This window comes from Armigeres subalbatus, chromosome 2, assembly GCF_024139115.2.
Source record: "Armigeres subalbatus isolate Guangzhou_Male chromosome 2, GZ_Asu_2, whole genome shotgun sequence".
Taxonomy (NCBI): domain Eukaryota; kingdom Metazoa; phylum Arthropoda; class Insecta; order Diptera; family Culicidae; genus Armigeres; species Armigeres subalbatus.
The window spans coordinates 305,774,043-305,790,267 of NC_085140.1; the positions used below are offsets into that span (position 1 = coordinate 305,774,043).

At 39.2% G+C, this 16,225-nt stretch overlaps 1 protein-coding gene across 1 annotated transcript in view; it reads left to right on the forward strand.

Annotated features, from left to right (window-relative positions):
- The window catches only part of LOC134216685 (protein amalgam), a 446,954-nt gene extending 441,891 nt beyond the window's left edge, over nucleotides 1–5,063 (forward strand). Inside the window, exon 12 of the mRNA XM_062695528.1 lies at nucleotides 4,658–5,063. Within this exon, the coding sequence (XP_062551512.1) occupies nucleotides 4,658–5,019 (362 nt within the window). The 3' untranslated portion in view covers nucleotides 5,020–5,063. The remainder of the gene's footprint in view (nucleotides 1–4,657) is intronic.
- The last annotated feature ends 11,162 nt before the right edge of the window (nucleotides 5,064–16,225 follow it).

Consider the following 16,225-nt stretch of genomic DNA (forward strand, 5'->3'; position numbering starts at 1 on the left):
ACTGGATTTCGAGCGCGGTGTATCGTTTGTGAAGAACGATCGCCCCGTGTTTCCGAAATTCTTTGAACGCGGCGGATTTCTCGCGATAAAGTTGCGTACACTCGATGTCCCACCACGGACTGTAGGGTTTCCTACGAACCGAAGCTCCTGGCACCGGCCGACGTTGTGCCTGAAGAGCGCTTTCAAGAATCAACTGCGATAGAAACTTGTACTCTTCCCGCGGGGGAAGTGTTTCTATCGACTGTATGCCATCGCTGATGGCGTCCGCATATTTGCCCCAATCGATGTGCTTCGTGAGGTCATATGAAAGATCGATGGAAGCAGATTGCTTATGTCCATTGGAATCGAAACTTCGATCGGCAAATGATCACTACCATGGGGATCTTGGACCACCTTCCAAGTACAGTCCAACGATAATGAGCTCGAACAAATGGAAAGATCTAGACGGCTATCTCTTGCTGGAGGAGCCACTCGTGTAACTTCTCCTGTATTCAAAATTGACATATTGAAGTCGTCGCAGAGGTCGTATATCATTGATGAACGGTTGTCGTCGTACAGTTCCCCCCAGCCTGTTCCGTGGGAGTTAAAATCTCCCAGGAGCAACCGTGGCTCGGGCATAACCGAGCAGATGTGCGAGAGATCTCTTCGAGATATCGCGGTGTTTGGAGGAAGATATATCGAGGCGATACTGAGGTCTTTTCCTCGAATAGTCACCTGACATGCGACAGCTTCTGTGCCAGACATCGACGCAAGATCGACTCTATAGAAGGAGTGCTGTTTTTTGATCCCTAAAAGCACCCCCCATATCGATTTGCCCGATCGCGGCGGATTATGTTGAAATCAGGAAAATGAAGGTTCACATCTGGTGTTAGCCATGTTTCACATAAAGCAAAAGCATCGCATTGTAATTTGTTAACTAAAAATTTAAAAATATCTAATTTTGGAAGAATACTTCGACAGTTCCACTGTAGAATCGAAATCATGTTACCCTTATTGACTAAGTTAGCCATCGAAGGATACAAATGACTCGAGGAGGGGCATTTTCGAAGCCAGCTGCTTCAGGAGAGGAGTCAGAATAGGAAGAACAGTTTTGACCATGTTCTTCACGGGGTCGGAAGCATCAAAGAAGTTGAGGATGAGCTCCACGATGCCAGAAAGTGTGAACATTGGAGCGCTCGGGAGTTCTTCTGCTCGCTCTGTATGCTCTCTTTCTGGCTGAGAAATCGCAAAAATGGGGTATCTGGGATTTTAGATGTTCCGGAAGCGGTGGAAACTCTCGATCATCCCGATGTGAAACCACAAAAGTTGATCGTTTTGAGTATTTCCACCCGCTTTGAATTTGACCATGTTGGATTGGGGCTCACTTTGAGGCTGTTTTCTAGGCTTTTTCGAGGGTCGCTGACTCTGTTTTATTCTCTTCCTCGTTGAGCCATTGAAAACAAAGGGAACCCCATTTCCAACCTCGGAGTCAGAGCTACCTTGATCGTCCAAAGGAAGAGACGAGTAGATGGTGTCAGAAACAAGTGGAGGAGCGGCCTTCCTCAACATTTCGGCGTAACTTCGCCGAGAACGTTGCTGAAGAGACCGCTTCTGGTGGATTCGCTGCTGTATGTACGTTGGGCAAGCTTCAAGAGCATGTGGAGGGCTTTCGTTACAATAGACACATTTCGGTGCCGTCTTGCACGCGCCCTCCACATGTTTCTCTCCGCATGATGCACAGCGAGGTTTATTGCAGCAGTACTGAGCGGTGTGGCCCAGCTGCTTACAATTAACACAATTCATCACCTTCGGTACATACAGCCGAACAGGTAGACGAAGTTTGCCAATCACTACGAAGTCAGGCAGTGCGGACCCGGAAAAAGTGACGCAGAAAGAGTCAGACGGGGAATAACTCCGCTTCTCTCCCTCCTGCGACACCGAATACATTTGTTTGCAATCCAGTATCGCAACAGGAGGCAAAGAAACGTTCTTGAAACGACCGAAACCTTGTTTCAAATCGTCGCATGTCATACTTTCCTCCGTCACCACCCCCGCGATCTCACACACTGCTGACGGTAAATACACCCTATATTCGAGAGTGAAAAGCTCACAGGTGACAATCTCGTTGGCCTGTTTGCGATCACTGACCGTGACACGGAGTTTACTGGACCCAACCATGTCAATGGTCGTGACAGACGAAAATCGCTTTTCCAGATCTTTGCTGATCTGGCTGATATTCAAACGTTTGCCTTTGGGTTGAAAGAAAACAACATACGGCCCACTAGAGTCGTGAGGGTAGACCTTGGGACGGGGGCTCGTATAGGAAATTCTAGCGTTGCTGGTGTCCATTTCTTCGTTTTGGTTTGGAACACCCGAATGCAACGAAACATCTGACATGGAATACGAAGTACCCCGCCAACTTCGCCTTCGCGCATTGCGGACACGAAATGCGCCGCTGCAGCGAGGCACAATCTCTTTAAAACTAAACAATTATCACAAGGGCAGAAAAAAAACACACACAAACAAAATAATGATTTGGGACAGAGGGAAGACGAGTAAAAAGAAAGAAAAAACTATTCCAATAAGATGGAGAAGAGAGGGAACAATGAGAGGGAGCTCAATTAAATACTTGCGTTCACACTGCTGTGTCGCCGGCTAACGGTTCTGGCAGCACACACTGGCAGGATGGACAATCGCCGGGGCGATGGTGCGGTCGAAGCGAACCACGCTATTGTTGGTGTTCTCGCCGCACCCAACACTGCAACTGGGTGGATGGATGGTGGCAGGACGGCAGCGTCTGTGTTGGTGGAGACGCACGATGGATGATGACTGTCGGCGTGGGACGATGATGCCTGCGCCTGCGATGGACGCCGAATAAACTGCAAAGTTTTGCGTAGTTGCAAAACCAACGAAATGGCTACTTAACTGCTACAGCTAAGCACCACTTCCACTCAAGCACTATGCTTCAAAACACTTTCGGAAAAAAAACCACTACCTGTATTTCAGGAAAAAAACCGAATGAGAAGCAGACCGTACGCGGACTTACAACTGTCTGGCACGGATGCTCGACGTGGAAATGAGTTTTTTTAGATGAACGCATAAATATCGAATTTTTCGTAAAAAAAATTAGTAGACCCCAAAAACGACAGAAAAAAAAATAAAAATAAACCGCCGTAACAAATTTTTAGTGTAAACGTTTAGATTTTAAAATTCGCGTAAAAAAGGGTCACAGTATGTCTAGCGTCACAAAAAGTGAAGAAATGTTGAAGTATCATGAGAAAACAAAAACCATTCGATTTTGGCAACACAAATGTTCCGAACGTGTTGCCAAAATCGAATTGGGTCTGTACCTTCAATTGTGATGGCCTGGAATCTATGATAAAAAGTCGAAATACAAAAGGTCGAAATGCACCCATTACATCAATCAAAGTTGAAGAATGAGCAATTTTTCAAGAAGGAGTAATTACTTTGAAACAATATTAGAGATGATATAGATTGTTGATTGAAGAAATGAATAAAACCTGTTTTGTGCGAGATTGATTCTCTCCGTTTCAGTTTCTGGTCTATTTCGACCATTTGTCCCTTTTGACCTTTCGTTTTTTTTTTTATTTTCTCCTTAAAAACTCCGTCAAACGCTAAAACTATTTGCGTGCTGATTTGACAAACTATTCTAAATAAAAATAGCACATAACATATTTCTATTCTCGTTGTCATTATTTATGCTATGATAACAGGTAGAATCGAAAAGAGAATATCCAGAAAACTATGTTATCAAAAAACCAATCCGATCACGTATGACATCAATTTTAATCAGGGAAGTAGTGCAGCGACCATATTTTAAAACATGAAAAATATAAACACGAAAAGCATTAAACCTCAATTCAAGATAAAAAAAAGTACCGAGCAACAACATAAAAAAATCCAATAAAACACCATCAACATGCTCTGTGCAGGGCAAATGGCGAAATCACAGCATGTTCATGTCCGTCCAGCCGTCTGTCTGTCCAATAGTGAGAAATTCCGATGTTTGGTCGCCGCCGCCGGAAAAGAGCTGATAATCGCATTAATTAATTTATTGTATTCGCGCTCGCGCACAACCTGGCCTCGCGTATAGCCGCGCTTACCGGTCCCTGTTACGGCTTAAACTTCGACCCGAATGCAATAAAAATTAATTGAGCCTTCATTTTCGACGCTATTTTAAATTAATAATGCAGCCGCCGTTTTTTGCTCGTCTCACGTTAACGGGTTCGTAGCGCGGATCAAAATGGGTTGGTTAGAAGGAATTGTGTGCACCCCACAAGGAGAGAAAATCTAAAAAAAAACACGAAATGAACTTTGTCGGGGTAGCTGGGTGGAACAGACAAGTTGTTCGCGTTATGGACTGCATCATTTGGTCTGGTTTTTCAGACCATTATTATTATTCCAGATTAGCGCTGGTAATTTCATTTAGTTTATTTGCAAAGATTTATATAACTTCGACTAATGGAGGGGTCTTTGTTTGCAATTGTCGTACCCAAAAAAATGCATTTTATCCATAAGTATTTTGAATCGAAAAAAAAACAGAATGCAACATTGTTCACTCGTTTGTTCGATAAAAAAATTGTACATTTATTTTCCGCAACAAGCAAATCTAACTAAAGGTATGTTTCCCGTTTCTCGCCACCTTTTCTACTTTCAGTGCCACCGAAGGGAGCCTATGGAACCGGCGTGGGATACGGTTCCGGTGCCGGCGGAATGTACGGCCCGGGATCCAACCTCGGCACCGGTCCGGGTGGCAACAGCCTGGAAAAAGTGCGCAACACTCAGATGCCAGCGTCGATTCCCTCGCGGCAACCGCCCCACTGGATACTGAACAGCAACGGGGCCGCACTGAGTACACGGGCGGGGTCGACCACGCTGCTGGTGGCACTCGCTATGATCCTTCCCCGGTGGTCGATCCCCCGGCGGTGGTGGAGCGGGGTGTCGCTGGTGACGGGCCTCGCGAGCAGTTGTTGTTCGCTGATGATTTATAGTCTGTTGATGTTGCTGACATTTACATGAAATTATGTCTACTGCTGTTGGGTGTTATCATTACTGTTAGGATGCGTGTGCATATTATCATCATTATAAATACATCTATAACACTAAACGAATATCGGGATCCAACACGCGCTCGTTCGCTCATTAGAGTGCAGGCGCGGGTTGGTGAGCGGTCAGATGCGTGGCTACTGTGGAATTGACAAACTGTTGCTGGGTTGACCCTTGATAGGGATGGTATGTTTGCGGTATGGTCGAACTTATGCTGGAATGTCGACATGTAGGTCAGTGTAACAATTGGTAACAGTGAAATTCCCGGTTTTTATCTAGCTCATCGGGCTTACCACGATGATTGGTAAGTAACTGTTTTATGGCTTCCTCAGTGGTGCATTGTGTGGTTTAACCAAAATGTCAACTATAGAACTGAAGTCTACTATTAATGAGTCCGGTGAAGTGCACCATAATACTGCATGCTAGTTTCGACATTCCTCATGAAATTCCTTTAGAAATTATTTTCCAAAACCGAAAAATCTCACGGAAGACCTTTGAAAATTTTTCCAGATGTTCCTTCAAAAATTTTTGGTAGACATTCTAGGTAAATCTTCGGAAAATTTGTTGGGAGAATTCTTCCAGAAATATATTTTAATATGAAATATAATATATTATAATATAATTTTAATATATTAAAAAGAATGAAATATTTTCCAAAAGAACTCCAAGAATTTTTTCTTTCAGTTTTAGAAAGAGTTCTTCCTAGAGTTTCCTTGCTGAAGCACTAAAGGAATTTTACTAAGAAATTACTGTCAAAAGGAATACCTGGAAATTCTTTCACAAATTCCTTAAATAATTGCTGAAGAAATTTCTGAAGGAAATTTAGAAATAATTCCCAAAGTATTTTCCGGTGAAATTCTTCAAGGAATTTACGAAAGAGAAAAGGCATAAAAATTAAGTTCCTTATAAGACTCAGATAATCTGTTTCCAAAAACAAAACAGAATCAATAGGTATTGCTCTAATGAGTGCCACAATAAAAAATAGGTCAAACTTAGATATGTATAAATCTGTCAAACTTTGTCAATGTTTTTAGAATGTTAGGCCTTTCCACGAGACGTGTAAAATCAGCTGATTTTATCGTCAATTGACAGTTCTTCTATGAAAATGACAACCTCGGGTACAACGTGGTACAACCTACAGTATCAGTAGTGTTACATGAAAAGGCTTATTTTTTTATTACAGGATAATGAAATTATTCAATCAAGTTTTCTTTCAGCAAATGTGAATTGCCATTAGTCGAATTATTGCCGTTTGCCGAAATGCGTTAGGCGACTTATTCAAGTTTTGCGCAGTCCCCATGGTCACTTTTCTAGTCGTGAAACTGTAACCGTTCGGAAAATCGTCTGAGGTAATTCAAAAACTTTAGCTTTAGCGCCACTCTCACGTACGATAGACCACCAGTCTGTTGTGTTGCCCGACTATTTTTGAGAGAACTATAATCCTTTGCTCCAGTTACCCTCAAAATCTCTAGACTAAATCGTAGAGCCAATAGAGGAATAGAAGTCTGAGGTGCAATCTACCAACGGAATAACAGGAACGTAAAGAGAGCAGCAGGTTCCCACAGAACTGCTGAAACAAAATCAATTGACTCTCAGAGCTTTTAATTCAACCTATTTATTATTCTACGAAAGGAGATTAATTCTTCAAGATTTTAGGATGCCATAGAGAAATCCTTTTGGGATGCCGAAAGGAATCCACTTAAGGTGATTATAGAATGAAGCCAGAAATCGGCCATTTTGTAAACCACGTGCTTTTCCAATATTTTTTTCAAGAGCACGAGATGAAAGAACCCTAACGCGTATGGGGCTGAAATAATGGTAGATCGTTTGCTTAGTTATGCTGAACAATCATAATTTAAGTTTCGGCACTCTACTAAAACTATTACGCCAGATTTGGGGTTTTGGAAATTTATGTAGGTAAACGTGTGGTGAACTTGAAATTCACCACGGTCTTCATTCTATAATCACCTTAAGTCGCCGGAGGAAATTTTTCGGAATGGTGGAGGGACTCCTTCTGGGATGCTGAAGGAATCCTATTCAAGAGTTGGAATTCGAAGAGAAATACTCTTGGGATTCCAAAAAAAAGTCCTTCTGGAAATCCTATAGAAATATAAGGGAATTCTCTTATAATTCTGAAGAGAATCCAGGAATCTAAGATTCCTAAAAGTGCTTTATTACATGGGAGTTCAGCCCTCGATTGATTTTTCTCTGAGCCATTGAATTGCAAGACTGAGTACCAAGATGTTTCGTCTTAGAACCTCAAAGGATTTTTCTTGGAATCCCAAAGCATTTCTCAAAAATCTCCAAAGAATCCCAAGAAGAATCTTTGCAGGATTCCAAGAGAACGCTGTACAGGATTCTGAAAAAAATCTTCTAAGGATTCCAAGAGAAATCATTTTTGGATTACAAGTGAAATGCTTCTAGGATTCCGAGGGATACTTTTAGGATTTTGGGTTCCAAGAAGAATCCTTTAGAGATTCCAAGAGGAAACTTTAAGGGACTCCAAGAAGAATCCTTTTATAATTTCAATAGGAATCCTTTGGAATTACAGGAATATTTTTGGGATTCGAAGAGATTTCAAAAGATATCCTTTTGCGATTCCAAAAAGATGTTATTTTGGGTTTTCAATAGCCTTTGGGATTCCAAAAGGAAACCTTATGGAATTTTGAGAGGAATACTTTATCCTTTGGGATTTCAACAGATAGCCTTTTAGAGATCTAAGAGAAATCCTTACGGGATTTCAAGATAAATCTCTTGGGGTTACAAGTGGAATTCTTTTGCAATTCTAAAAGAAATTCTTTCGGATTCAAAAAGCGATCCTTTTGGGACTCCAAGAATAGTGCTTCAGGAATTTCAAGCGGATTCTTTCTACGATTTCAAGAGAAATCTTTTAGGGATTCTAAAAGGAATCAATCTGGGATTCCAAGACAAATCTTTTTGGGATTTCAAGAGAAAACCATTTGGGATTGTATTTTAAGAAGAATCCTTTAAGAATTCCAAAAGAAATCTTTTAGAAAGGAGTTCTTCTGGGATTCCAAGAGGTATCATTATGGGGTTCCAAGATAAATCTTTCTGGGAGTTCAAGAGGAATTCTTCTCGGATTCCATTAGGAATCCTTCTGGTATTCTAAGGGGAATATTTATGGGATTTCAGGAGATCACACTGGGAGGATTGCCCAGAGGAATCCTGCAATTATCCGAATAGGAATCATTATAGGATCCCTAGAATTTGTTTTGTTAAACATTTCAAACGGAATCCTTCTGGGATTCCAAACAGAATCCTTTTGAGCTTCAAAGAAAAATCCTTTTGGGATTCCATGAGAAATCCTTTTGGGATTCCAAGAGAAATTTGTACTCCTAGAAGGATTCCTTTTAGAATTAAGGAAGAATTCCAGTTGGAATCCAAAAAAAAATCCTTTCGGATCCCATAAGGATTCCTCGTGTAATCCCATGAGGATTCCTCTTGGAATCTCAAAAGGATTACTTTTTGAATCGCAAAAGGATTTCTCTTGGAATTTTACAAGGATTAATTTTGTAATCTTAGGAGGATTCCTTTTCGAATCCCAGAAGAATTCTTCTTAGAATCTCAAATAGATTCTTTTTGGAATCCCAGAGGAATTTCTCTTGGAATCGCAAAAAGAAATATTTTGGAATATCTAAAAGATTCCCTATGGTATCCTATGCGGATTCCTTTTGGAATCCTAAAAAGTTTCCTTCTGGAAGCCCTAAAAGAATCCTTCTTAATCGATTTTCTATTTTGTCAATAACTAAATTTTATCAAAAGCTACAACCGTGATTATTGATTCTGGTGCAAGATACATTCATCCTTTATCGCACCAAACCATTAAATCATCGACAAACTAGCGCAATTCGCTACAATTCGCAATTCGTGTAAATGAAAGGCGCACAACTTTTACCTCCCTACTTCCTCCGGAACAGTAGCCCCGAAAGCTGCCGGAAATCCCCTTTGAAGTGTGTCTCATCATCCGTGACGAGACAATATGGCTTCTTCAGCATCTGGGTGTAGTTTCCGTAGTTTGCCGTTCGTCACGATTTGACGCTATCTGCACTTTGTATGCAGTCCCTCCCAATCCTTGGCTCACTGAACAAAACTCTTTAACAAATGCAACTTTTTTGCCACATCCCTGACCGAAGCATTGGGATTCCGCTCAAACACTTTCACGACGCGATCACTATAATAGAACCCCGGGCAGAAGCCATGGACAAAATAACAAAATATGATATGGACTTGATTGATATAAAGAGATAAAAGAACAGGTAACAATATCAAAAATTTGCACCGAAACTTCATTTGAATATCAAGATATGCTATGGATAAGAACAAACTAATGGCACATGATATTGATCACTTATTACAAATAGCATAACTTGATCTTCTGATGATATTTTAGTGCAAAATTTTGATATTTTCGTCTGATCTTTTATCTCTTATATCAATTATGTCCATATCTCATTTTGCTATCTTATCAACATTTGATATTATTGAGCTATTTTCGTCTACTCGGGACATCTATTCTGATCGCGTTTCTCCTTCCGTTCGATGCTCACAGCTTTGTAGTAACGTTCAATCACACGACTACCGTTGACTGCTCGATATCGTGTTGTATTCCAATGTCTCGATGAGAGAGCTGAGGATTTTAATTGAGCTATGTGTAAAATCAATTTGCGACGTTGGTCATTTTTTACAATTTTCATAAAACTGACAGCCTCAATAAAAATACAGTGTAAACAATAAACTCTACGCTACTTCTACACAAACTACACAAAGAGAAAATACGCAATGGGTAATTTTCGCCAGCATTTTTTCCATGATTCTATTGGGTCCCAAAATGAAGAATCGATATTCCATTTTCTTTCAGGGAACGATGAAGTTAATCATCCTGAACGCGTCAGTTTTTCTTTTGACTCAAAAATCGAAAATTTACAATGATATGGAAATGCTAATATCATCTTCCAAACTTAGACGTACATGTTCATGATAGAATTAGAGGCGAAAGTATAGAATTGATAGTTCCGTTAGGATACGGCAGGCATGAAGAATGTTTTTTTTTATAGAAGTCGATTTGAAAGCAAGCGGAGGGCAATATTTGTGATGGCACATATCACACGACCTTCCTTCTGCCAAGCTCCCGTATGAAGGGGGAGGGAAGAATATCAGTGTGTAAGCTGATATATCTCCACTGGCAAAAGGAAGGTGGTTTGACATGCTCATTAGACCTCTTCATGTTTTCAAAAAGTATCAAAAATTCAACCGGTCAGCCCAGAATCACAATTCTTATGCTAAAATAAGTCTCCTGTAAAAATTTCAGCTAATTCGGATAAAATTTCGAGGTAGCTCAAGTCGATTTTGTGTTTTTGGGCTATTTTCAATTTTGGAAAAAAAATATAACAAGAGATATAAACGTCGAAAACCATCGCAACAACGTCTATACGGAAGCTTTTGGTGTGCTCTGCAGGTCTTGTGAACATTGCGATTTGTTCCGTTCACGTTTTGTCCATGTTAAAGTGATTTTAAGTGCATAAAAATACTGTTTCCCCCAAAAGTCGTTGTTCTACAAAATTAATGAGTTTATGACAAATGATTGTTAATTTATTATATTATTATTCCTCTTTTATCCCTGGAAATTTTAGTAATATAATTGCTTATGTGCGATTTACCGTTAAATTCTTAAAAATCAGAAGCTGAACATTTATCATAAATTTGCACGCAGAGATTTCTTCAAACAAGTTGTTAGTAGGGTAAAAATATTTAGGTTTTATTGATACAGTATCACAATGGCTTAGAAATTGAGAAAAAGTTTCTTTCAAGTAAATCAAGGCTTGTACATGGATATCGTAACAAAATTGGGGGTGTACTGGGGTGTGTCATTTGGTAACTGTCCATACTACAAACAATGGGTTCCCTACCAAAATGTTACGGTGTGGTGAGTGGCGAAGTGATTTTTTTTTATTCGAATGGATTGTGAGGCGTTTCCAAACCTATCTCTCAGCGCTCAATATCACCATGCACTCATTTGGGTAAACGTAACGAACAATTTGCTCTCGAACACGGTTTCCTTCTACCATGTCACGAACCGTCAAGCTTTTTTTTTATGTCTGCATTATTTTTTTTTTCAATTGTTCGCTTATTTGAAAGGCTCATTTGACATGAAGCGTTACGGAGCAGCAATCATGTTTTTCAATGCAAGTTTTATCTTGCTTCTTAAACATATCTTTAGCTTCGAGAAGCCAAAAGACTCGTGTTTTGATTCTGCATTTTAATTTCCACTATTTTTATTTTTTTTTTGATAATTTTCCTTTCGTTTGCACTCACTAGCTCGGCAATTTTGTTTTTTTTTCTTTAACCGAGATCGTCATAGCTGAGTGCTCGGTCCGTATTTTTTTTAAATGTTTATTTAGTACAGCACTCAAAGAAGCAGTCGTAAACATATGTTAATTTAGTCGATAATTCAGCTTAAGAATTTTAACAGAGATTTGCACAGTCAATATCGGTTAAATAAATCGAAAATATAATGAATAGCATCAGGCAAAAAACTTCACCAAACCACTGCAAGAATAATGGCCTATTGAAAAAAGTTAACAGAGAGTTACTAAGTGATAAATTGAAAATTAATTGATTTCCATGTTAAGTTAATCGAGAGGAACCAGCCTTGGACTAAAAATCTCGTTAATAAAGACATGTTATATCAGGCATCCGAATGAAGTAATGAACTTCGCTTCGACCTGAGTGAATATACAATAATGAGGCAATTATTTTTCACCAGGACATAAACAATATTTTCAAAATTGATTAATTATTTTCTGAGTAGCGTTGATGAGAGCGTAAAGATTTAAAATGCATATAAGTAGTGCACTCAGTGCACATTCGCTCTTGTGATAAACATTGGTTGAGACATGAGACGTAAACCAATCTCATCGGGAATAAATAAGAAGTTGAAAACAGACCACGTTCCAGTAAAAACGTGGAGTAAAAAACGACAAAAAGATTCCTTTTCAACATTGCTTGGTTTCTTTGGCCATTATCACCTATCAAAATGGTTAACGTAGAAAAAGGCAATATAGAACTTTTCAGTGTAAAAAAACTCACTTCTAGAGGGATCGATCTTCTGACCACGTACTTAAAAACCGATCCGAATTATACTTGGGAAAACCCATTACCATTTATTTCGTTTTAAAAACTGATATGCGATATTAATGAAATTGGTTCAGTTTTAAATTTGTGCCGGTTAGTCCTTCAAACCTTAATAACCGAAACTCCAAATCGTGACCACCAACTCGAACTACATTCAACGATAGGTAATGTGACAATATTCTGTGTCGAATACAACATATGGGCCCTCCTTAGCCGTGCGGTAAGACGCGCGGCTTCAAAGCAAGACCATGCTGAGGGTGGCTGGGTTCGATTCCCGGTGCCGGTCTAGGTAATTTTCGGATTGGAAATTGTCTCGACTTCCCTGGGCATAAAAGTATCATCGTGCTAGCCTCATGATATACGAATGGTTAACCTCGCAGTTAAAAACTGTGGAAGTGCTTAATGAACACTAAGCTGCGAGGAGGTTCTGTAATTTTCCTTATAATCTTCGTTTGTTCCCACGATTTTAATTCACAGCCTCATTTCTGTTGACGCATACGAGAAATGCTTAGAATAAATCGAGACTCCAAACCGTATACCAGAGTTAAAAAACGCACTTGCATTTCAAAATGCGAAAAAGTGCAATTCAGCGATGGTGTCGCGTTACGAAATGCAGCGCGTTATATTTATCATATATTCAAAGCGAAAAATCTTAAAATGAATATTCTATCAGAAAGGAAATTTAGTGAGAATAATTTTACACCTGTTTAATCATATGTCCCCGAAGCTAATTTTCGAATGCAGACCTAATTTCTCACTGGAAGTTGGCTCCTCAAGGTGTCGCGTTACGCTGGAACAGGGTAGAAATATTTCACAGTCAATGCAGTGAAAAACATGGATCTCAGTATAATCTGCAGTCGCCTTCATCGCCGCCGTGGTGAGTGCGACTGAGTGCAGCCGAAAAATCATTTCCAACACCGACAGTTCAATTTCGCATTCAGCCACTCACAAGTCGCTCTGACAGGCTGCTCAGTTCGCGCCATACCGTATGACTGTGAGTGGCCCATTTAAACGCGTGGTGAATTTTTTCAATTTGCTGGGTGAATGTGTACATTTTGCTGTGGTAAATTTCATCTTCGCGGCGCAGTGGGTGATGTGAGTTCTGTTGTTTACTTTTCTGTCTCTCCGGGAATGTGAGGTTGATTTCAAAGCAGGAAGAAAATAAAAACATGATATAAAAAAACATCACCTTCATCCAGTGCTGCCGAAAATTTACAACCCTGCGCTGGAATGTGTCATTAGACAGTTTTCTTATTAACGATGAGGAGTATTTTCATACTAAAATAAGGCTCCTGGCCTTTTGACAACATGGTGCGGCTAGACGTTCTTGGGCCGAACTGATTTTCTGTTCGGTTTGAGGTGTATTGTATTCTTATATGTTTATATAATTTCTAGTTATACGAACAAATAGAAAGGATTGAAGTGTGTGATTTTAGAATTATTGTGTGGTAATTAACAGCTTCAAGCAATGATTGTATCAAGCACTGTGACGATTTTCAGATAGGTGTTTATTTGATGATACCTTTTTTTAGATGTGGAAAGAATTACTCCGGCTCAGTGAAATTGTAACAAAAAGTGAAAGTTGATTTTCTATATTTTAATCAATAAGGAATAAATTTTGTATATAGACTGTTCCAGAAATTATAAGCACACTTGGTTTTGGAAATATTTCGATCTTTTTATCAATTTTTAAGAAGTTTTTGGCTACGTATAGTTTATTATCTTGTCTATTTTCTTTTAGTGTCGACTGTCGAGTTTTACCAAATTATTCCATAAGTAATGTTTTAGGATTTTGTCCTTCACATGGCTTTAAGGTGTTTGCACAGCACAGTTTCAAGTAGTTTCTTCAAATTTCCCATCAATATCCACACTAAATTCATTATAAATCAGATATTGCAACCGAAGTAGAATTAGAGACATTTAAAATTCACATGGAGCCGCTCCGAAAAACGTCAAATAAATGTCAAGCCCTCGTTTCCACTTACTTAACATGTTTTTTATTTTATTTAATCAGTGTTGGCTTATGACTAGGATTTTTAATGAACCTCAAACGCCAAAGTAATTTGATTTTTATGTCACGCTGGTATCATTTTTTATTATTTACTTAGATAAACTTTTGCAATTTTTCGAGGCTTTTTAACCTTTGCAACATATTCGCAACCATTTGCAGACGTCATTACTAACATTTCTATACACTTTCAATGGAAATTCGACTAATCTAATAGCTCTATGTTTTTTTACCAGCTGATTTTTCGAAAAAAAGCACAATAAAAATGGTCAATTTATGCCATTTTCTGACCCAAAATAGAACTCAAATATATTCTAAATTTAACGTAAAGTATTTAGAAAAATCGCATTACGTTTATTAAATGTTTATTAAATGAATAATATCTATAGGATGCATTGAAATTTTTATGAAACATTATTCACCTCCATCAAAAATGTATGGAAAAAATGCCCCCGATAGAACATTATATAGTTGCACTTACGTGGAAGAAGAAAGTCTATACTATCGTGTAGTGGGTGTTTTCAGAGATACTGATTTTTTGAAAATAAGTTTCTTTGGACGTGCGTCTGCTCACGTCGGTCGACAAACGCCAAGAGTTTAGGGCCTAAGTTCAACACCCGTGTGACCAAATTTTTTGTCCACAAGTTGAGATTGTAAAAATATTTTAAATGTAGACACAAACATATATCCAGTTCTTATTTTCTCTTGACCGGGAACCTAGGTTGTAGTAACAATAGGTCGAGGGAAAAAATGTTTCTATGAAAATTAAAATATTGTATGCATGCACACATTCACCTATTAAGAGTAAGTGTTATGCTATTTACATGAAGCAAATTGTTCAAAACCCACAAAACATTAAATTTCTACTATTACCGGTATAGCCTCTCTAATACTTTAATTTACGTTCATCATAAATTTATTCATGGCTGATTGCTGGGTGCGTGGCAATCAGCTAATCTAGCACTAATGCTTTTCAGCCCAGCATGGATGCGTGACCAGTACTCACTCATTATGGATAAATAGCGATAATGCGTAGAGCCTCATTGCAAAACAAAGCCATTGATGGTTGTTTTTCCCAAGTTTGCTTTATTCATCGATGTCAACAAACAACGGCTGAGGGTTTATGAAGCTGGCGATAAAAAAAATGACAATCCTGTAAATTACGATTATATATTCATTCGAAAACAAATGATAACACTCGACTGCCGATATGGGATGAGAAATTGCTTTTGGTTTCCCAGCGTAGATAATGGCATCCAGTTACTCCCATTAAACGGTTTTTGCATGGAAATTAATCCTCTTTCTGGAATTCCGACTTCCCCGGCACAAACCAGTTTCCGTTTCGCTGCCATTCGCGTTCTGAGCGAGCCAAGGAACAATGATTCATCAAAATTCGCTCCGCTGATGGTTGACGGTTAATATGCGATGACGGGGACAGAGGGCGCCATGACTTAATTGCCGAAATGCTCCAGGGACAACTTTTGCGCAACGAAAACCAAGGGAAGCAAAATGGGGATGGAAATCTTAATTAAAATTATGCCGTGAAATTGCAAACAGGAAAATTAAGCGCGAGAAAGGTGTAAAAATAATACCCTCATTTGGGCCCTAGTTGGTGGTAAATACTTAGTAGGAATGGCGGAACAAAATGTGGGCGAAGCAGTCCGAAAAAGCGATTTTCTCTGCACAGTGGGAAAACCGTCGTTAAAGTCCTTCGAAACATTTGGATTTGAAACGAGTGAACCAGAATCTTTAAAAAGACCTGCAATTAGATAAGAAGTTTTCTTGGGTGGAAACTGTTGCGGTGCCTGTTAATTACTTTCTTCACTAACGTTGTAGTGCCATCAACCTCGTCATTCTGGTCTCAGTTGTAAGCAAATGAACTTCCTCAAGTCGCTAATGGTTGTGATGGAAGATGCTGGTTTCAAATGCATCGGTGAGCAACATAAGCCAAAAGAAGAGAGCCGTTAACATGTATAAATCATATTTAGGGCACATTTAGTTCCTAATTTCCATTCACTA